Below are 22,905 nucleotides of genomic sequence, written 5' to 3'. Positions count from 1 at the left end.
AGGCTCCCATTCAAATCCAGTCCAAAGTGTCTACTTTTTAAGCAAGAAAACGACACTGGAAGTTACAGCAATGAAATTCACACCTACCATCCTATTTTCCATGGTTCAAAAATCCAAAGAGAGAATCTACTCAAAAAGCAGGGGGTGTGGCAAAAACATTCCTGAATTTGCCATTTGTCTTTCTCTTATTTCCCATTGTATTTGTAAAGTTTTGAGAAAGTAGGCCTGCAATTCTGTGCACACCAACCTGACTACAGATTGGTCCTCCTTAAACACGGATTCAGGACCCAGTTTTGACCCAAGGTGGGTCTGATCTGTACCTCCTGGTCACAACTAGAAGAGCTTTTTGGTCACATCCAGGAAGTGGTGGCATCCAGGAGGTTGTGGCTTTAGGCTCGGTGAGTCCCCACGTGGCCTCCCTGGGAGCCTTAGAAACATACTTCCGTTTTTTGCAAAAACCAAAAGTGCTTCTTTGCAAAAAACCAGAAGTCTCAGACCACCTCCTGGATGCAGGCGGTGATGGTCCACACCTAGGATTCAGTTATCCATGGGGGGGGGGTCCACTCCCAGGATCCCACCCACGAATTAAGATCCAATTAAGTCCCACTGAACTCAATGAAACTTTACTTCTGAGTATACATGCACAGGACTGGATTGTATCATAAGCATTTTTTGAAAGTGTGCAAACAGGGAGTTGCAAGACTGGATTCTCTCCCCTCTCTCTATTTTATTTTACTTTTAGAAACTCTCCTTGCGTAAGAAAATAGATGGCAGAGAGCAGAGTTGCAGGTTCAGCTTCTACCAACATCCTGACCATGACACAAGAACTGCCTTTCTGGTGGCAACTCCAACTAGGTCAGACTGTGGCACAAATAAAGGACAAGGACGTTGCAAGATCAGATTTCATGCTGGTCTTTCCTGGTTTAAGGAGAACTTTTAACGAAATGAACCAGATGATCTAAACAACAACAAGCTAAGCTTCAAGGGTAGGAAAGAGACTAGATGACTGTCAGTGTGATCCTATGAAATTCTACCCAGTAGTAAATACCACTGAGGTCAATGGGTTTAGGAAAGGAAATTGTATTGGCAACCTTCAGTCTCGAAAGACTATGGTATCGCGCTCTGAAAGGTGGTTCTGGCACAGCGTCTAGTGTGGCTGAAAAGGCCAATCCGGGAGTGACAATCCCTTCCACACCGGGAGCAAGTGCAGTCTGTCCCTGGTCTGTCTCCCTGGCTATGGGCCTTCCTTCTTTGCCTCTTAGCCTCAGACTGTTGGCAAAGTGTCTCTTCAAACTGGGAAAGGCCATGCTGCACAGCCTGCCTCCAAGCGGGCCGCTCAGAGGCCAGGGTTTCCCACTTGTTGAGGTCCATCCCTAAGGCCTTCAGATCCCTCTTGCAGATGTCCTTGTATCGCAGCTGTGGTCTACCTGTAGGGCGCTTTCCTTGCACGAGTTCTCCATAGAGGAGATCCTTTGGGATCCGGCCATCATCCATTCTCACGACATGACCAAGCCAACGCAGGCGTCTCTGTTTCAGCAGTGAATACATGCTAGGGATTCCAGCACGTTCCAGGACTGTGTTGTTAGGAACTTTGTCCTGCCAGGTGATGCCGAGGATGCGTCGGAGGCAGCGCATGTGGAAAGCGTTCAGTTTCCTCTCCTGTTGTGAGCGAAGAGTCCATGACTCGCTGCAGTACAGAAGTGTACTCAGGACGCAAGCTCTGTAGACCTGGATCTTGGTATGTTCCGTCAGCTTCTTGTTGGACCAGACTCTCTTTGTGAGTCTGGAAAACGTGGTAGCTGCTTTACCGATGCGCTTGTTTAGCTCGGTATCGAGAGAATGTGTGTCGGAGATCGTTGAGCCAAGGTACACAAAGTCATGGACAACCTCCAGTTCATGCGAAGAGATTGTAATGCAGGGAGGTGAGTCCACATCCTGAACCATGACCTGTGTTTTCTTCAGGCTGATTGTCAGTCCAAAATCTTGGCAGGCCTTGCTAAAACGATCCATGAGCTGCTGGAGATCTTTGGCAGAGTGGGTAGTGACAGCTGCATCGTCGGCAAAGAGGAAGTCACGCAGACATTTCAGCTGGACTTTGGATTTTGCTCTCAGTCTGGAGAGGTTGAAGAGCTTTCCGTCTGATCTGGTCCGGAGATAGATGCCTTCTGTTGCAGTTCCAAAGGCCTGCTTCAGCAGGACAGCGAAGAAAATCCCAAACAAGGTTGGTGCAAGAACACAGCCCTGCTTCACTCTGCTTCGGATGTCAAAAGGGTCTGATGTGGAGCCATCGAAGACAACAGTGCCCTTCATGTCCTTGTGGAAAGATCTGATGATGCTGAGGAGCCTGGGTGGACATCCAATCTTGGGGAGAATCTTGAAGAGGCCGTCTCTGCTGACCAGGTCGAAAGCCTTTGTGAGATCTATGAAGGCTATAAAGAGTGGCTGTCGTTGTTCCCTGCATTTCTCCTGCAGTTGTCTAAGGGAGAATACCATATCAGTGGTGGACCTGTTGGCTCGGAATCCACACTGCGATTCTGGATAGACGCTCTCTGCAAGTACCTGGAGCCTCTTTAGTGCAACTCGGGCAAACAGCTTTCCTACAACGCTAAGGAGAGATGTCGCGGTAGTTGCAGTCACCCCTGTCACCTTTGTTCTTGTACAGCGTGATGATGTTTGCATCCCTCATGTCTTGAGGTACTCCACCTTCTCTCCAGCAGAGACAGAGGATTTCATGCAGCTCAGTGAAGTGTGTACAGAATTTCAGCTCATGTTCAAGGGGCAAATTTTTAAGAGGAAATGTGACTTGAGGATAAATCAGCATCTTTCCTTCTCTGACAGGCTGTTACAGAGTAAATGAGTCCAATGTACTAAAGAGTAGAATTTATTTTTTAGATCCTTTTATTTATTTATTTAAGACCTTTTTATGCTGACACGGGGGGGGGGAAGGGGGTTGGTATATTTTTTAAAAATGTATTTTAATTGTGATCCAAGTGTATTGTATTTATTGTTTTAATTGTTTTTATCATATATATCAATGTTTTTATTATTGTTTTATTGTGTAATTGTAAATAATTGAGTGCCCTTAGCAGGGCATAAATAAATAAATAAAATTATTTTTCACATTTCTCTCCAGCTCTTCCTCCAAGGAGCTCAAGTTGGGGCACACAGTTCCTCCTGTCCTTTTGTTCTCACAACAACCCTGTGAGGTAGGTGAGACTGAGAAATAGTGACTGGCCCAAGGTCACCCAGGAAGCTTCATGACTGAGCAGGGATTTGATTATCAGGTCCACATTCGTTCGTTCGTTCGTTCGTTCGTTCGTTCGTTCGTTCGTTCGTTCGTTCGTTCGTTCGTTCGTTCGTTCGATCGATCGATCGATCGATCGATAATGTAACCTTTATTGGCATATACATATACATCAAAACAATATGCGAATAAAATTCAAAATTTATATAAGATCAGAAGATGGCTCCATAAATGCATGGCACACACACAGGAAAAATCCAATAGTCAACAGTGCCTCCATTAGCTGATCTCTTACAGGGCTAAGCTTCCAGTCTCATTTCCTGCATACTTATGACTGTGGCGACAAAGCAAGAGATGTTGATAAGAGTTTCTCCCTTCTCTGCTGACAAAAGTGCTTGAAGCAGATCTGCTTCTGCCCATCCCTGGAAGCTCTGGGATGGGCATAAGGTGTTTCTGACGCTGCATCTTATGCAAGGGACAGAACAGAAGGATATGTTCAACCAACTCCACATGGTTCAGATCACAAAGACACAGCCTTGTGGAAAGAGGTATCCCTTTAAACCCCATAGAAGGGCTGAAGGAAGGGCATTACATCTTGCCAGCATGAAGGCTCTTCTTAACTGCGGATTATACAGCTGGGATAAATAAAATGGCATCATACCTAACTGAACGGGTACACGAAAGTGCAATGGGGAGCAGGTCCACATTCAAACCACTCAAACTACTCTCAAACCACTCCACCATCCTGGCTCTCACAAAGAAACTTTCACAAGGCAAATGGAGGGGGGCACACTCTGGCAGCGATCGTTGGTATGTCAATAGATGTTTGATAATTATATTTCCATTTTCACTAGTTATTTGAGCCATTAGTTATTTGATTTTCTCTGTAAACCGCTTTGTGAACTTTTTGATGAAAAGCGGTATATAAATACTGATGATGATGATGATGATAATAATAATAACAACAATTTGTGGCACGATAGAGCATATGCTAGCCCAAGACGACTTTATCGTTTTAAACATGAGAACTAGAAACTTCCTTTTGAAAAAAAAAAAAACATAAAGTGGGAATTATCAGAATGAATCCGATGGAGTTCCTGTATTGATACCAGAGCAAAACTGTGGCTCTAATGGGCAGCCCAATATTGAGCTGCCTGGCACCCAGGGCTGCAGCGCAACCTGGGCAGCGCCAGCAGGACTTTCATTCCCTTCCCCTGGGTAAGGTGAGTAGCTCTGCAGTGGGGCTACTCGATTCTACGATGACCCAAGCAAAGGTCCACCAGCCCTGCCTCCCTCTTGCACCGTTCCCGCCCCCTGGCATGCCTCCTCCCCGCCCTGTCTCCGCCTCCCCCAGCTCTAGAACGCCTCATCCCCACCTCCCCCCACGCCCTCACCTACCTGTCTGCCGCAGTGGCACTTCAGCACTACTAGCACCAGCACTGAGGGCCACAGACGTGCCTTTTCGCATGCTTGTGACAGTGCACACTGTAAATCGGAATGCACTGTATAGGATTGGGCCCTCAGTACTCCTGCTTAAGCATTCCCAGCATTCCATACAGGCTGTCAGTGAGCATGCAAAGATCTGCCCACCTTAGTCTGAACTGACAACTCTCCCTGCATTAATTAATTAATTGAAGGGGTGGTGCCCACTGGGCGAGATTTCATCCAGTTTTGCTCCAGGCATTTCCAAAACAGGGATAAACACAGCTGCTGGCTTGCAGGCCATCCATGAAGGAACAATTTTTTATTCTTTCTTCTCCCAGGACTCAGAGTTTCCACCAGCAGCCATAACAGCTGTAGGCATCATTAAGCAAACAAGGTCAGTATTCATCCATCCATTCAACTATCCATGGTGCAACTGTGTGCACAGAAGGTCACTGGATCGAATGTTATGAGAGAGGGAGAAAAGTTTCTCTCTCTCCACCATGCATAATTTTATTACTGCAACCTTATTGGCCTTTGTTCCAAGCTGAAGAGACCCAAACGCTGTAGCCTTTTCTCAAAAGGAAGGTAACCCAGCTCTCTGGCTGCCTCTTTTGCACCTTTTCCAGCTCAACAATATTCTTCTTGAGGTGTTGCAGCCAGAGCTGCACCTGGTATTCCAAACACTGCACCATACAGAGTGCAAAGGTGCACAGTGACATTGCCAATCTTATTCTCAATCCCTTTCCCAATGACCCCTAGCATGGAATTTGCCTTCTTCACAGCTACCAGGCCGAGAGTCGACATTTTCAACCTTGGGGTGGGGCAGAACCACAGAAGCCTAAACAATACTATTGAAGAGATTTTAATGAACCGTTTTACTGTCTTGGCAAGTTTTGACAAGTGGCTAAAAGGAACCCCCTGCTCAGAGAACGTAGCTAGTCCTTTGGCATATTTCCCATTACAGTGGACAGCACCATTTGCACACCACTGCCCTAAGCCTGAACAGAGTCGAGCCCTCCTATATGGAGTCTCCAGACAATGTGTTGAAGGGTAAAGACACAGACACTTGAGTGCCAACAGGGAATTGTTTTACTTCATCACAGCCTATGCTGTTCTTGCTATAGTCCGCAAGTCAGGATCTAACCAAGATCCTGGGTTATCTACATAGGATTCTTCTGGAGTTGAGCTGGTGTAATTTACTCCAGGCCAAGAATGCTGTGGTGTTTCTTTAGACTTCTAGGCACTGCTCAGAGGGCTCCAATGACAATTGGCACAATGTTGACCTTCTCCAAGAGAAGCCAACGTTCTTCTCTCAGATCTTGTGATCTTCTCATCTTCTTTATCTTCAATTCTACTGTCACTTGGGATTCCAATATCAATGATCCAAACATGACTTTTTTGGTCAACTACTGTTATAACTGGTGTATTGTGTTCCAGATGTTTGTAATCTGTAGTTCCAAAGAATCTTTGCTTGGTTGTTCTCAAGAAATTTGGTGTGAAATTCAGTGTGAAATAATAATAGTATCATTAATATTGATAATAATTAATAATGTCCTACTGTTGCATCTCCAGGAGTGGAAAAAAGGCAGGTTAAACAATTCTATAAGTGTTTGTTTCTGGGGAGTAAGATAGTCTTACTGAACTGAGTAGCCTAAGGGCGCAATCCTATCCTGCACTGGAAAAGGCAAGCCAAGAGGCTGATGCTATATCCAGCGCAGGATTGTGGCCAGAAGTTGCTCAGCCAGAGGCAAGGGGAAACATTTCCTTTTATCTCTGGGTAAGGGCTGCTGGCGCCTATGGGTCTCCTCAAACTTGCACCACCTCTTGAGGTGGCGCAAGTCCAAGGAGAGTGGAGCGGCTTGAAGCCACTCCGTTCTCCCCGGGAACCCCACTTCCCCCCGCCCACCTCCGGGGCCACCCACCACCCACCCTCCTCCCACCCAGGAACGCCTCCTTCCAGCTTCCCACACTACCTTCCCCCACCACCTTTCATCCTTGCGTCGGCACATCCAAGCCAACAAGGAGCTGGGAGGAAGTCAGCATGGAAGCTTCTGTCAGCCTTCGCAGACCAGCGCTTCTCGGAGCACCAGCCTGGCTTCCTCCTGAGGAGGCACAAATGTGCCTTATGGCACATTTGCAACCCTCCTGGAACAGCACAAGGAACTTGCGCCAGCCCAAATCAAGGGCAGGATTGTGCCCTAGGTCTTAATGAACACAATGGAATTACTACTGAGAAATAAAACACACCATTTTCAAACATCTCTATCTATAACTGAAAAAAAACTATTAGCCACAGCAAGAGGCAAAAGATTTTCAGAATTCTGCCAGCTGCCTTTAGCTGCTCCATCCTTTGGCAGGATCTCCTGAAGGAGAATGGAAAAGTATGTTGAACTCCCTGACGGATCCATTTGGTCTGCCTGCCTGGCACAATCAGCCCTTAATCCCTCACTCAAGGCCAGAGACTGCAGATTTTTCAGCTGATCCCAAACACTTTATCACTGGAAACTGTCTCCCAATTTCCTCACCTACCAGCTACTAACGAGGACCAGCTTTGTGCTTCCATAGGCAGGTGGGTATAGGACCAGAATCCCTGGTCGCCTTCCAGCTACAAGCCTCTTCACACCAATTTTCCACCCCAGGCAGCTGGATTTTCTGCTCTTAAATTTAACAGTCTTGTGGGCGTGCCCAGCTGCAGGATCCAGCCAGGTTTCCTGTGACACATTTTGGTCCTCTGTCAAGATGGTTTTAAGCTGAATCTGGCACAGAGGCAGGGGAGCGAGGAGAAGAGGTGGATGCTAAAATGAGGGCCTCGTAAATTCAGAAGATGAGAGAAATCTCAAGAAATGAGGATTTTTGAGCAATGCTTTCATAGTGTCCATAGTAACTGGGCACACACATACAATGGACAGCCAGCCCTGCTTCGGTTTGGCAAAACAAGTCACCATTTCCACCTCCCCAGCTCAGAGCCTTGGTTGACTGCAGGTCTAGTAGGAAATTCATCCCAGTTCATGCTTCCGGGAGGTGATGGCTGCCATGTGGCAAAAGTGTTACAAACTGAGACAGAAGCAATACAAGCTATCTGGCTTAGACCTGAGGAAGGAAAGGCCATGGAGAGAAAGCTCTTTCAACATTAAAAACAAAACAAAACACCTACACCTGGAGGAGAGGACACAAGGTGAAGAGTTAGCACCCAGATTAGATCCTTATCCTGAATCAGAATCATAGAGCTGGGATCACAAGGTCATCTAGTCCTACCCCTTTCCTGGAGCAGGAAATTCTCCTAGAGCACCTCCAGCAGGTGTCTGTCAAGCCTCTGCTTGAACATCTCCAATGAGGAAGAATCAACCAAATCCCTCAGCAATCTGTTTCACTGTTTCAATTTATTCCAGATGTCCAAGCAGAATCTCCTCTCTTGCAGTTGTACCCATTGGATAGTTTTACTCCCACAGGCAGTTGAGAACAAATGTGTGCCTTTTTCCATATCACAGCCTTTCAGGTATTTGAATAGCACTATCACATCCCCTCTCAGTCTTCTCTTCTTCAGGCTAAACATGTCAAGATCCCTCAACCTTTCCACATAATTGCAGAAGCTGTTGCATCTTGAGGGCATTTAGCACTGTTTGACTGCAATTAGTTGAAAGTGGAATTAAAACACACCACTTTAATCTAGCCCTATGTTGACTAGTAATACTCCTTCCCATGGATAAAATCCTCTTACATGCTGACCCACAAGTAAGTCCCATTCAGCAGCAGATCCTGGCAACATCCATTAACAAATGTCTGCTTACAGGTTCAGCTCATTCTACTGCTTCCTCTTGAGCAGGGGTGCTCAAACTTTCAACTTTAGGGATGCTGGACCTTTAACAAGTGTATAGAAGAGAGAATTTCAGCAGGTGCAGCTTGTCATCTGTGGGATGATCCTGGGTAAATGTGGATAGGACTACAACCTTTGGGATGTTTGGAAATTTTTTTTTAAACAGATCAGCAACTGTTTGGGAGGGTTCCTTATTTAAAATAGTTTTTTATTAAACTTGTAAATTTTTAATTTACTTAATTTGATTTGATTTGGGGGTGTTAAAAATTTTCTTGCTTGATGCTGTCACTTCTGGCCATGACATCACTTCCTAGTAAATGACATCACTTCAAGTGGGTCCCAAAAGATTGTATTTCTAAGAAGTGGGTCCTGGTGCTAAAATGTTTGATAACCACTATAATTTACCAAGTAGTAAGTGCTGTTGCTCAGTGGGACATACTTTAGAGTAGACATGCCTGGTTTCTGTTCCTGTGGACTGGGAGAGACTTTAATTACTATCATCCCTTCATTATTTTCTTCTTTACAGCAAAATAACATTAATTTTATTTATGTTTCATATTTTTATACCACCCTTCCTACAAAGAGCTCAGAGCAGTGTACACAACTGCTCCCCTCTTTTTGTCCTCGCAACAACCCTGTGAGGTAGGTGAGGCTGAGAGAAAGTGACTGGCCCAAGGTCACCCAGGAAGCTTTGTGGCTGAGGAGGGATTTGAACCTGGATCTTCCAGGTCTAAGTCCACCTCCCAAACCACTACACCAGCCTGAAATCTATTCAATATAATAGAATTATATTTAAAAAATGAAAAGAAAAAAGCACACAAAGAAACCAGCAAATAAACTCTCACCCCAGCACAGAAGCAGAGATGAACTTTCAGACAATTAAAAAGGTCTTCAAGGCCATTCATTACTACTTCCCCAGCTGGGATCAATAGTAAAGTAAGAAAAGTCAAATGAGGACTGAACCAAGGAGGTCCAAGGAGTTTGCCAAGCTGTACTGGATAGGCAGGTGCTGCAATTATGCTGAGCACTACAACCACCACAAAATCTCCACAAGCCACACTGGAAACAAACACAGGAGGGGAAATCAGAAAAAAGTGGAATGCAACAGGCCAGCAACAATGTCAGTCTCTGTAAAGCATTTTACAAATGCTCTGTCAGAATGAGCAAACAAGAGGACAGGACTTCCAGAGGGAAGGACGAATGGGGAAAGAGCTTCACTGCAGAATCCTATGCAGATCTACTTGGAAATAAGTCCCACTGAGTTCAGTGGAACTTACTCATAGGGAAGGGTGTACACAGGTTTGCAGCTCCAGTGCCACACCCCCAAAAGGCCTCTCCTGTGTCCAGGTTTCCTGTATGGTATTCTCTGCACCCTAGCCTAGTTCCTGGCAGTGTTAAAAAGAGGAAATATAAGTAGGTTCTCAATCCACCAAACTCCTCCTGGCTGATTCCAATTGTGAGCCTGAAAACAGCCAAGTTTAAAAAACAAAAGCAAATAAAGCAGATTTAACTAGTGCACCAAAACTCAGCCAGGAAATAACTGTGTTGTTTCTAGGTTATAAAACTTTTCCAAAACATTCTGAACTCTGGGAACGCACACAAGACCCCTGGCTACAAAAATCCCAGCCCTACCCACTTTTATTTAAATACACACACACATTTCATTCATTCTTTTCTTGTTTTCTCGGATCGGAGGACGTGCTTCTCTTTTATCCTAAGGGGTGCGTTGTTTGAGGGTCTGTTTGCAAAGCAACAGGAACCAGAAATGAACAGGCTGTATTTGCCACTCCTAGTTCCAGCTTAGTTCTAAAGTTGGGCAGACAAATATTTTTCCTGATTTGGGTCACTAGTTTTTTTTCCAGGCACTTGCTACTTGAACGTGATCATCCCATGCTTTTTTACAACCCCCGTTGTAAGTATGGTGCAGGAACAATGTATAATGTCTTTAACCAGGTGACAAGAGGTGAGGGGGTGCACAGATGCCACCCCCAGCAGGACTAGCATTGTTAAGCATGCCTCTGTAAGGCACCAACTGGAGCTCTCACTGATCAGGCTCCAGCACATTTCCTGCTATTCCACAAGCACTCTGTTCTGGGTGCAAGCCTGCAAGGCTGAGGCCGCAATCCTAACCAACTTACCAGCACTGACATAAGGGCAATGTGACTCCGAGGTAAGGGAACAAACATTGCCTTACCTTGAGGAGGCTTCTATGACTGCCCCCCAAGTGCAGGAAGCAGCACATGCCCCACTGGCACAGCTATGCCAATGCTGGAAAGTTGGTTAGGATTGCGCCCTGAGCTCTGGGCTGAAAATGCACCATCCTCAACCTTGATCTGCCTTTTTCCACAGAATCATAGAGTTGGAAGGGACCTACAAGAGCACTGATCCCAATCCACACCAATGCAGTCAGTCTAAAATCACAGCATGCTTGATCAATTGCTATCCAGCTTCAGTTAAAAGACCTTCAGTGATACAGAAGTTACCACTTTTTCAGGCAGACTGTTCCACTGCCAACATTTGTGATATCAAGAGGTTTTTCCTAATGTTTAATCAAAATCTCCTATGCTGTAATTTCAACCCATTTGTCCTGGTCCTACCTTCTGGAGCAACAGAGCAAATCCACTTCCTCTTCCACATGACAGCCCCTCAGACATTTGTAGATAGTTAGGTCACCTGTTAACAATCTTGTCTCCAAGTTGCTAAATATAAGTAACTCCTTCAACCTCTCCTCAAACCCCTGCACACCCCAATTGCCACTTCCCTCCTGGTCAACAAGGAGCAGTGACCATCTTCTGCATATGGTTCATCAGCCAGCCACAGATCCACCGGACAATAGTATCACCCATGCCAGTGCTTCTCAAAGGGTCCACTGTCATGGACCAGCAATTTTTTTCCTAGTATGCTATAGACCAGCTTTACGTATAATGAATAATGAAACCTGCTGTTTTGGCCCCTTTAAGCTGTCTCCAGTCACCTCCGGAGGGCTTTCTGAAAGTTGCAGAGGCTGTTTGTGTCCACCTGCGGCCTCTGCGGGCTTCAGAATGGCCCTTTTGGCAAAGAAGAAATCAACTTCCGGTTTCCAGAGGGAAACTGGAAGTGACTTTTTATAAATCATTCTGAGGCCTTCCCTGGCATTCTGCCTTCTAAGGGCAAAAAAAAGTCACTTCCGATTTTCCTCCAGAAACTGGAAGTTGCATTTTTCTGGCTGAAATGGACACTCTGAAGCCAGCAGAAGCCACAAGCAGATATGCGCAGCCTCTGCGGGCTTCAGAAAGCCCTCCGGAGGCGACCGAACCATCGCTCTTAAAGGGGTTGAAACTCCCCCTTTTTGGTATTCTTTTTGGTATCCAATAATTTCCCCCCTTCCATGGCCAACAACAGCTTTAGGGAGAAATTCCTGTTGAAGAAATGGGACTTGGCAAAGTGTTGACCCTCCATCCCACCCAGCCCCAATCCAAATCTCCTCCGCCACTCCCATACTGTTTTTAAAAATGACGTCCAGAGTCATGGTCTCGGAACTCCTACTTCATGCCTAGTTGAGTCCTTAATCAACGCTCATTTGACAGCTACATTCATCATGCTAACTCAGGTTAAAGACACTGATCTTTGGTGGCAGTGCGCATACTTCCAGCTCCGGACTGCTGAGTCTGTAGCTTCCATTATCCAGCCAACCTACTCTTCAAACGAAAGAAGGTGCCCAGTCATTTCCATTCCTTAAGGGAAGTCAAGGCACAGTGTGGGGAATGTGAATCTCCTGGTGTTGTAAGCGAGTTTCTTTTAATACTTAGAATCAATGAGCTGTTTGATGAGTTAAGTCAGAAAGGCTCACAGGAGCACGTGTAGTGAAACAAATACACTGTTGTATAATAAATCTTCATTAAAAAAATAAGGACACAGCTGTTATGGAATCCAGCAGCCACAGCCCTAGTTAACTTCCCATTGCATGCGGGTACTGCTACTGTGATGGCTGTTGCATCCAAAAACTGTGTTTTAGAGACCTGGAAAGGGAGGGGGAGGCCCTTTCGAGAGGCAGTACAGATGTAGAAAAAAGACGGATATTTGAAGGCTAAAGACTGAGAGATGACTACAGACTAGGAACAGCTCTGGAGAAAGCACAGTGAGGAGCTAGAGCTGAAGAACAGCAGCTCCAATGCAACACATGGTTAGCTCTGGAAGTGTTGCTGCACCAGCTGTGTGATAAAAGCCCTGGAAAAGAGGGTAGGCTAGTACAATGATGAACCTGTGAAGCCGGCTGCTATGCTGACATGGACAGAAGCCCAAATGAAGGCTTAGCTTACTGCACCATAAAGCCAGTCTTGCATACTGCTCCCAGGTGACTGCAAGCTTCTCTGGTTTCCTCAGTCTTTTAAATCATCTGATGTTCTTACCCATGTGTCTGTGTGAATGCTGCAGCCCACCAGCAGGACTGCAGACCAGCGATTTTCAACCAATGTGCCATTAAAGATCCACAGCTGTGCTGTGGGAGTGTTTGAAAATTGCTGAAAAACTCTTCTGTGTCTGGGGGTCTGTTTCTAGGGTGACTGTAGTAACGAACTGTCTGTCTAGAAACAGAGCCACAGATCCTGGAGGAGTCTCCTGGAAGCCAGAAGTTACATCACAAGAGGCGACGACCATAGAGAAGACAACAGAGGTCAGTGTACCATGGGAAGAAAAACGCTGAAAATCACTGCTGTAGAGGCTGCTAACTACGAGCTGCCTCCAGGACTTGCCTCCCATTCTAGGTGCTCAGACACACTCCCAATTTGCTTTTGCCTGGCACCTAAGGCCTACTTGCTGCCACTGTTTCTCTCCTTCTCTCTTCCCAGATTGGAAAAGGAAGAGGGGTATGGAGCAGAAGGGAAGGTGAGGGGGAGAGGAGAGTAGTGGGCTAGAACAGGAATGTCAAACTTGTTTCACACAGAGGGCCGAAGCTACAATTCATGGTGCTTGCTGAGGACAGGGAAGTAAGCAGATGTAGGCCAAAGTGACATCATTAAGCAGAAAGTGACATCATTAAGTTGATGTTGGCCAGAAATAAGCACTTTGTTCTCACATAGAAACTCATTAGCTGAAAATGACAGAAGAGAAAATGAGCAAATCTTGTACATATTTTCAAGATACGAGAGCACAATCAGCGGTGTTGCTATGGAGGTGCGGGTGGTGCGGGCTGCACTGGGTGACGTGCCAGGGGGGTGACGTGCCCTGGGGGGAGGATGTGCTAACTTTGCGGCTTTCTGAGCTACCCCATCATGCCATATACCATTGGATGCAGAATGTTCAGCGTAACGCAATGCAAAAAACAGAATTGAAATCGCTCCTTTCGTTCAAAAATTATGGCCAAAAAACCAGAAAAAATGCAAGGAGCCCTATGGAAAGTGAAAGTGAGCCATATTGCACGTTTACTCATGAGTAGGTGTACTTGCCATAGTCCGTCAGAAAGGGCAGGCTGGGAGGAATCCAACAACACCAGAATGGTCCCGATTCAATGAATGCAGCCCCCCAAAAACACCCGAGAAGGAGGTTCCCCCTCTCAGCTGCGAGTCTATGGAGCCCCAAACGAAGACATGTGGCTGCGTTTACTCGCGAGTAGGCTAATGTGCCTTAGTCCCTCGGAAAGGGCAGGCAGAGAGGACTCCAAGGATATCAGAATGGTCCTGATCCAATGAATGCAGCCCCCAAAAACACCAGAGAAGAAGGTCCCTGCCTCCCTCCCAGCTGCTAGTCTATGGAGCCCTATGGACTCCATAGACACAGGTTGCAATTCTACTCACACTTTCCTGAGAGTAAGCCCCATTGACCACTATGGGACTTACTTCACAGTAGACATGCATAGGATTGGGCTCACAGGTTGCAATCCTACCCACACTTTCCTGAGAGTAAGTCCCATTGACCACAATGGAACTTACTTCTGAGTAGACATGCATAGGATTGGGCTCACAGGCTGCAATCCTACCCAGACTTTCCTGAGAGTAAGCCCCATTGACCACAATAGGACTTACTTCAGAGTAGATTCACTTGGTGGAACAGGACTGGCTCTCCCTTATTTAATTATTTTTTTTATTTTAATTTAATTATTTATAATTATTTATTTTAATTTGCTTGATAATGTCACTTCTGGCCATGACATCACTTCCAATGGATCCTGGACAGATTGTCATTCTAAAAAGTGGGTCCCAGTGCTAAAAGTTTGAGAACTGCTGCAATATGGTGTTAGTAAGCTGACATGGGTGTGTGTGTGTGACTCTACAAGTTTTCAAAATCACTAAAATCGGTTTGGAGGAATAATACCATCATGTTATATCAATCAATGCGTAATTTCATGCAGAAAGCAATGAAACAAACCACATTGAAAGATCTGTGTTTTATCAAAAGGTACAGCCAAAAAACTAGTGGGGGCGGGGTGATGATACATCACCACACACACCCACCACCTGGGGCATTGCCCCACCCACCCACACCAGGTGACACGAATCCTAGTGACGCCACTGAGCGCAATCATCAAGCTAGGAGAGCCAAATTATAACGATGGCTGGATAAACAGCTTCCGTGGGCCACATTCAGCCCATGGTCTTCATGTTTGACACTTCTGGACTAGAGCATCAGCCAGCCACAGGGTATTGCTCGGGCGAGGGGGAGACAGCACTGAATCCTAAGGGTACAGTATTGCCCCCTTTCTCTTTCATTCAGTACTAGACACACCAGTGCACAGATCAGATTTCAACAAGTTGTCCAAGCTTGTGACCTAGGAGATCTGGTGTTCAGATAAACACAGTACAGGCAGTCCAACCATTGCACAATACCCTGTGGCTTTTGGGGGAGGGGCAGACAAGAGGGCCTGTGATCAGTGATGCAATGAGATTCTTCCTTAGAAAGTGCTTAAATTTGAACTGAAATATTAAGTACTTCTAGGAAACAAAGTACAAGGGGGAAAAACCCTTTTCTTTGTAAGCACTGCAGAAATGAGATCCATGGCTGTTCTAGAAATCCATGGGCATTAATCATGTCAAGGATGATGTGTGACTCCGGTCAATTTGCTGGCTCTGTTTGGAAAACAGAATGATGATGGCATGCCTCCATTTCCTCTCATCCTGGGGCATAAACCTTCGGGGACTGCAGCTCCAGTGTGGCCACAAGCATATATTATTTCACTTGGCCTCTTGCTAGGATCCACATACTACCATGGAACAGTTTGGCTGGGTGGAGTACGACAGGAGCAAGGAACAAGACCTGCCAGTGCAAAAGCTTCTGAGATGAACATGGCTTCCCAATCTTAGGCAAAATATCCACTGAGTTCAGGGAACATTTTGCTTGATTATTACTTGAACACTGGTTGACCAGCCATCCAGAGACTGCCAAAACTCTGAAAAAATTCACTGACGGTCAGAATAGAGGACAATCTTCAACCTAGATTCCGATAATGCAATATGCATTCAATATGACTGAATGCATGGCGACCTGGTGCAAGGAGAATGAGAGGGCAGGACAGTGGGAAGGAGGAGGTGTCCCAGCCCTTCTTTGCCTTCCTCATTCATCCACCAGCGCACCTCCTAGAAGTCTCCTCTGGCAGTGCCCACAGCTCAGTGAGCTTCAATCTCTGGTAGCCTCTCCAGCTAAAAGGATCATGATATGCAAAGACTCTTCTCTGGTGGAGAACCAGAGTAGACCCTATTGGACTAAATTCATACATTGATAGAGTTGCACTGCCTGCAATCCTGCTGAAGCATCGGGGCAATTAAGGATCCTATTGGCTTTCAATGGAAGTTTTTTTTTAATAGCATGTTGCGGGGATAGGGGGAATCAATCAGGATTTAAAAAATACAGCACAAGCAATGTGTAGAAGCCCCCTTCCATCCCACTAGGGTTTTGCCATCAGGCTATTTAAGAAAAATATAGGTCAAACAAGCCGTCATAGCAAGGGGTTTAGTCCCTAGAGCTGCCTCCAAGGAGATAACTCCCAGAGGGACGTAGCAATCTTTCTATAAGGGAAACCTCTCTATAAACTGTTTCACAATGTATTATTAATCTCAGATATTTGTATCCTGCCTTTCCTTTCATGAAAGGGAGATGCTCAAGACGGCTAACCACATATTAAAAGAACAGTAAAAATTAAACAATAGCCAAAAAAGATGGCAACAATGCCAATCAACATTACCCCTGCTAATTGGGTAAGAGGCACTTTTTCAAGTGGGTGCTCCTCTTTTTAGCAGGGGGAGAGTAACTGGCCCACCTCACCCCAGCAGTGTCTGTTCTAGTGGCTGTCTGCTGGTGTTCTTTTTGCATCTTTTTAGATTGTGAGCCCTTTTGGGACAGGGAGCTATCATTGATTTTTCTCTGTAAACCACTTTGTGAACTTTTAGTTGAAAAGCGGTATATAAATACTGTTAACAACAACAACAACAACATATAGCACCAGAAAACAGTTTCAAAACAGTAGAAGTGGGGACAGAACAAATCAACATAAACTTCAGCACCAAAGAATAAAACAGAACGAAAAATACAGGATTAAATGATTAGAGGCAATACCAATGCTACAGCGGGGTAATGAAACTATCAAAACAGAATTTCATCCAAGGGACAGAGTTTTTAATGGACTTCGGTCGCTGTACTAATGTTCTTTTTAAACTCACAGTTCAAAGGACTGTTGGGAATGCTGGTCTTTAGCTTTCCCTTTAAAGCAGCAATTTCCAACATTTTTCTTTTCACAGTACACTGACCTCTATGGTCTTTTCTATGGTCATCACCTCTTGTGATGTCACTTCCAGGAGTCTCTTGGGCTTTTCGGCTCTGTTTCAAAGGCAACTATTTGTACAAACAAATTGTCTGTCCCTCTGCCTCCAGTGGTGGACAGTTGCCCTAGAAACAAAGGTGTAGAATCCCAAAGAGTTTTTCAGTGATTTCCAACTGCTGTGCTCCAAATTCCTGCAGCACACCTGCGGACCTTTTGCGGCATGACAATGTGCTGTGGAACACATTGTTAGAGCTATTAATCACATGTGTGGCTAAAAAAAATCAGACATGAAACATGCTGCTGGAAGCTTCTGGGTACCCTTGGGGAGCTTTACAGTAGTCAAATGCATGTGTTATGGCTGATGATCTACAGTTGAGGACAATTTTACCAAAGGATGGATTATAAAGCAAATAACTTACACAGTGCGTGCTGGAGATGATGACAGAACTGGAGATGAAACTGAGGCCATCGTTCATGCTGACGTGAAGAGCAGCTTCCCTGGAAAAGAAGAGGAGGGGGTCAAGTCACCACCCAGTTTGAGGTTGGACCCTTAGATTTCCCACAGATCCTTGGAAATGGAAACAGCACAAACACCAAAGTTGCACTAATTTACCAGACATGGTTCTGCAATTGGGGGATTCTACAGTGCACATGTGGTTAGCAGGCCAATACCATAGATTAATTTAAGCAGCAGTGCATAAGCATTACAACTGCAGCTACAGAGTGACTCTTACATACGCACAACACAGGTTGGACTTTTTGCTCACAAAAATATGTTGTGATAGTTGTGCTGCTGTAGAGCTAATCATCATCTTGGGACATTTGTACAGGGGTCCGTACACATCTACATGCCTTTGTATGAATGGCTTCATTCTAAATTTGAACCTGGGGACTGGATTCCTCAAATACAGACTACAGATTGTGTATACTGCTGCCCTTGTGTATACTGTGAATCACTGCACGCACATTCAGATCTATTATCTATAGCCACTGGAGACAGAATGTACATGCATACAGCATATACATGAAATGGCTGGTGGCTTCTAGCTACTGGGCACATTCCACTAGTTAAAGTCTATCCCCGTCCATCTGGATGCCCGTTTTTACATATTTATCACTGTTACAAAACAGGTAGTGTCCGTTTCTCTCTCTCCCAGTGCCAATGGAGCAGTAATGTGCTCTAGGATAAGGGAATAATCTTGAGGAGACCTCCGTGACTACCTCTGCAGTGCAGGATACAGTGCACGCCCCATTGGCATGACTGCATCAGTGCTAGAAATCTGGATAGGATTGGGCCCTAAGTTTCTGACCTGTTGCTTGGGAAAAGGGGAAATGAAATGAAACCGGACTTGGCGCTGTTCTTAGGGCCATGGTGCACAGGTTTCCACAGACCTTTGGAAAGGGAAACATCAGCACAATGCCAAGTTGCACAAACTTTCCTTCTTTACACACCTCGGCCTGCAACTGGACCCAGTGTACACATTTGGTTAGCAGCCCAATACCATAGATAAGTGGTTCTCAAACTTTTTAGCATTGGGACTCACTTTTTAGAATGACATTCTGTTGGGACTCATCAGAAGGGATGTCATTAACTTAGAAGTGATGTCATGGCCAGAAGATACATCATCAAGCAGGAAAATTTGTAACACCCCCATAAGACAAAATTAAGTAAGTAAATTAAAAGTTTACAACAAGTATATGTTTAAAAATTATTTAAAATAAAGAAGAACCCTCTTAACTCTCCCAAGCAGTTGCTGATCTGTTTTTAAAAAAAAATTCCCCAAACATCCAAAAGGTTGCAGTCTATCCACACTTACCCAGGAGTAAGGCTCATTGACTATCATTGTTAAAAGCATATACAGAATAGTCTGTTAAAAGTATAGATCTATAATAGTCCCCCAAATACAGTCAATACCATGGCAGCCTCAAGTCTAATATTTTAAAAATAAAATATATACTAAAAGGGCAGGAGGTCTGGTCTAGAGGGTAGAGCCTCTGCCTACCTGAAGATAACATCCACAAGGTCGCCAGTTCGAGGCCACCGGCACCGTGTGACCTTGAAGCAGCTGACAAGCTGAAGCCGAGCTATTCCATCTGCTCTGAGCGTGGGAGGATGGAGGCCAGAATGTGAAGCCAGATAGGAATGAAACACCTGAATGTAGTGGTTCTTGAAAGAAAGAACCTTCTTTCAATTGTAAAAATCCCTATTTAATAAGGGATTTAAATAAGCCTGCCTATGTAAATTGCTTTGAATAAAGTCTTGAATAAAGACCAAGAAAGGCAGTATATAAATACCTGTTATTATTATTATTATTATTAAAAGAGAAATTCATTTTTGGGTTCACAGGCCATGTTCAAGAAGTCTGAATAGTTTCCCAATGTTTCCCATATGCACTGAATGGGGACCCAACTGAAACTGGATCACTACCCATCTAGAGGGTTCTGACCCACAGTTTGAGAAACACTGCATAAGCAGTAGTGCATAATCACTACAAATGAAGTTACAGATGAATCTTTTACACACACACACACACACACACACACACACACACACACACAGACTTTTTAAGCAATAAGGCAGGCAAGAATTAAATATATCTTCCACCAAAACTCAAAGTGAGGAGGTGTGCATGAACACCACCATAAAACCATAAAACAAGCACCACCATAAAACCAGACAGCATAAAGTTGAAACAAGGAGAAAGGTTCTGCTAAAATAGTCCATGTTTGAGCAAACCTACATGCCAACATCTCGTAAAACAGGTGCAGGGCAGAGGAGGTAGGTGTCCTCTACTACAAGTGGTTTCTCATCTGGGGGGAAAAAAAGGAGAGAAGGTGGTTAAGCCTATGTAAGTTTAGCAATAAAACATTTGCACGGGCTGATTAGAGGCACTGCATTCTGCAGACTCCCACAGCAGCCTGAAGCCAAGGACTGCAACAAAATCAGAACAGAACAAATTCACTGTTGCACTCAGAATTTCTCTTCAGATTTCTATATTATATTAACATTTATATACTCCCCCCAAAAGTAATTCACGAAGAAGTTTACATAGCAAAATAAAATTTAAAAAGCAAACAAACAAATATATATATATAAATATCTGTACGCCCAGATCTCTGTTCCACCTGTGTTAAAAGGATGGAACCAAAGCCTGTGAAGCTGATTCCAAAATCTGGTGGAAATGTATACAGTATTCACTTTGCTCCGTTCTCCATTTTTGAATATGAACATAGCAGGAGTTTTGCCTTATAGGGCTCATTTCCGCATCAGCACATCCCCAAACATCTTTATTATTCACACCTTCTTCCTGCCCTGCATTTCCTTCGAGAGTCATGCATGGTGCTCTCTTCAGAGTGTATCTTTACAACCAACCTGAACGGTAGGTTAGACAGAGCAAAATGTGTCTTGACCAAAACCCAGGCAATAAACCATGTGGCCGAGGACTAAGGACAAACTAAGGACTCTCTGATTCATCCAACACTCTACTCACTACTACACCATGCCAGCTGGAAGCGTCAACACAGGGATTTCTCTTTCTGGTGATGCTGCTGCTGAAAAGGGTGTCAGAGCTGCAGCCTACCAGGCACCAAAAACCTCCAGGCTGCTCTGTAATTGCAGGCAGACAAACTGGTGAGGCTGATCTTGACCACAGTGGCTTGGATGTCTCGCGGAAACCATGTGTGCCCTTCCTAAGATTTGGCCAGACAGCAGATGCCACAAGAACTCCTCTCTCCCACCACAAGACTCTCCTTTCTTTCCCAATTCCAACCCCAATCAGTGCAAAATGGGTCAACGTTCTCCCTTCACTCACAATATCTAGAATGACAGTTCTGGCTCCCTAATGATCACCAGGGGACTTTTCTCCTCATAGGACAAATCTATGTGCTATGCTGTACTTTCTTTAGCTAAATCTGGGAGTGCTCACTCAAACCAATGCTGTTGTTTCTTGGGGTGGCTGTGGTCAACCTGCAGTCACAGCACAGGACAGTGGCACAGAACATCCACGACCAGAAGAGCCAATGCACAGTGGCTCATCTGGCTTCTCCCTCTCTGCCTTGGATACAGAAAGCTGCAGTCCTGGATGGAAGGGAGGATGCTCTTTCCCAGAGCAATGTCACATACTGGAGGGGATGGAAGTCACTACAATGTTATTACAGCATAAGCTGGGATACGTATGATAAGTGTACACTGTGCACATATTATAGCGTACGTATTATGGTGTATGCTGGAGTTAAGGATCGCCACATCAGTGCTTTCGCACAGGCGCAGTCCATCCCTTGTGGTGCTTTTGTGCATGCTGTTTCGATTTACGTATGTTACAACTTCCAGACAAACCTCAGGAATGGAAGTGGTACGTATTTTGTGGACTTTGCCTACTGTATTATTAGGAATTCTTCCAGATCGGCAGGTGAGATAGAAGTTTAACAGATAAAGATGATAACATGACCAAGTTTGAAAGCCTGTCTTCTCTGGACGCAGTCTGGGTCTTCAGCACCAAGTTAAAACTACTCAGATTTCAGAATGAAAAATGCTCTGGATTACAGAGGGCACACAATATTTATTTCTATTTCTTGCCTGCTTGTCTCCATCCCCCACCAAGGCCCCCTCCAAGGCCTTCAAAACCCCTACAGTAGACAAACAAAATCATCATAAAACCATAATTCAAATTATGGTTAGTATATTTTTAATACAAATTCGTGCATTTTTCCCCCCAAAGTTCTATACAACTAAAAAAGCAGCAGGTGAAGAAAAGTTGACAACACAAAAAGTTTTTAGCTGCTTGTCCATGTCAGAAGAAGCTCCCAAAGGAAGGGGTTCCACAGCACTGGAGTTGGTACTGAAAAATTCCTACTCTGAGCAGAGGAGTATCTCACTATTGACGGCAACAGGACCTGAAGCACCCAGTCAAGGGATAATTTTAATTTGGCCCAGATACAATCAGCCAACCAATGAAGTTTGTATAGAATCACATTGTAGGAAAGCTGTTTGCCCGAGTTGTACTAAAGAGGCTCCAGGTACTTGCAGAGAGCGTCTATCCAGAATCGCAGTGTGGATTCCGAGCCAACAGGTCCACCACTGATATGGTATTCTCCCTTAGACAACTGCAGGAGAAATGCAGGGAACAACGACAGCCACTCTTTATAGCCTTCATAGATCTCACAAAGGCTTTCGACCTGGTCAGCAGAGACGGCCTCTTCAAGATTCTCCCCAAGATTGGATGTCCACCCAGGCTCCTCAGCATCATCAGATCCTTCCACAAGGACATGAAGGGCACTGTTGTCTTCGATGGCTCCACATCAGACCCTTTTGACATCCGAAGCGGAGTGAAGCAGGGCTGTGTTCTTGCACCAACCTTGTTTGGGATTTTCTTCGCTGTCCTGCTGAAGCAGGCCTTTGGAACTGCAACAGAAGGCATCTATCTCCGGACCAGATCAGACGGAAAGCTCTTCAACCTCTCCAGACTGAGAGCAAAATCCAAAGTCCAGCTGAAATGTCTGCGTGACTTCCTCTTTGCCGACGATGCAGCTGTCACTACCCACTCTGCCAAAGATCTCCAGCAGCTCATGGATCGTTTTAGCAAGGCCTGCCAAGATTTTGGACTGACAATCAGCCTGAAGAAAACACAGGTCATGGTTCAGGATGTGGACTCACCTCCCTGCATTACAATCTCTGAGCATGAACTGGAGGTTGTC

General features: G+C 45.1%; 1 protein-coding gene across 2 annotated transcripts in view; it reads right to left on the bottom strand.

The window, feature by feature from the left end:
- Positions 1-22,905, bottom strand: part of ANTXR1 (ANTXR cell adhesion molecule 1) — a 175,798-nt gene that overhangs the window by 74,441 nt on the left and 78,452 nt on the right. For both annotated transcript variants that reach the window (XM_066639503.1, XM_066639504.1), the window contains 2 exons: positions 19,953-20,022; positions 17,631-17,709 (listed from right to left, as the gene is read on the bottom strand). In XM_066639503.1, the coding sequence (XP_066495600.1) occupies positions 17,631-17,709; positions 19,953-20,022 (149 nt within the window). The remainder of the gene's footprint in view (positions 1-17,630; positions 17,710-19,952; positions 20,023-22,905) is intronic.

The sequence above is a fragment of the Tiliqua scincoides genome, chromosome 11, assembly GCF_035046505.1.
Source record: "Tiliqua scincoides isolate rTilSci1 chromosome 11, rTilSci1.hap2, whole genome shotgun sequence".
Taxonomy (NCBI): Eukaryota; Metazoa; Chordata; class Lepidosauria; order Squamata; family Scincidae; genus Tiliqua; species Tiliqua scincoides.
Note: the sequence above shows the minus strand (reverse complement) of the source record. Positions and strands in the feature narration are given on the sequence as shown.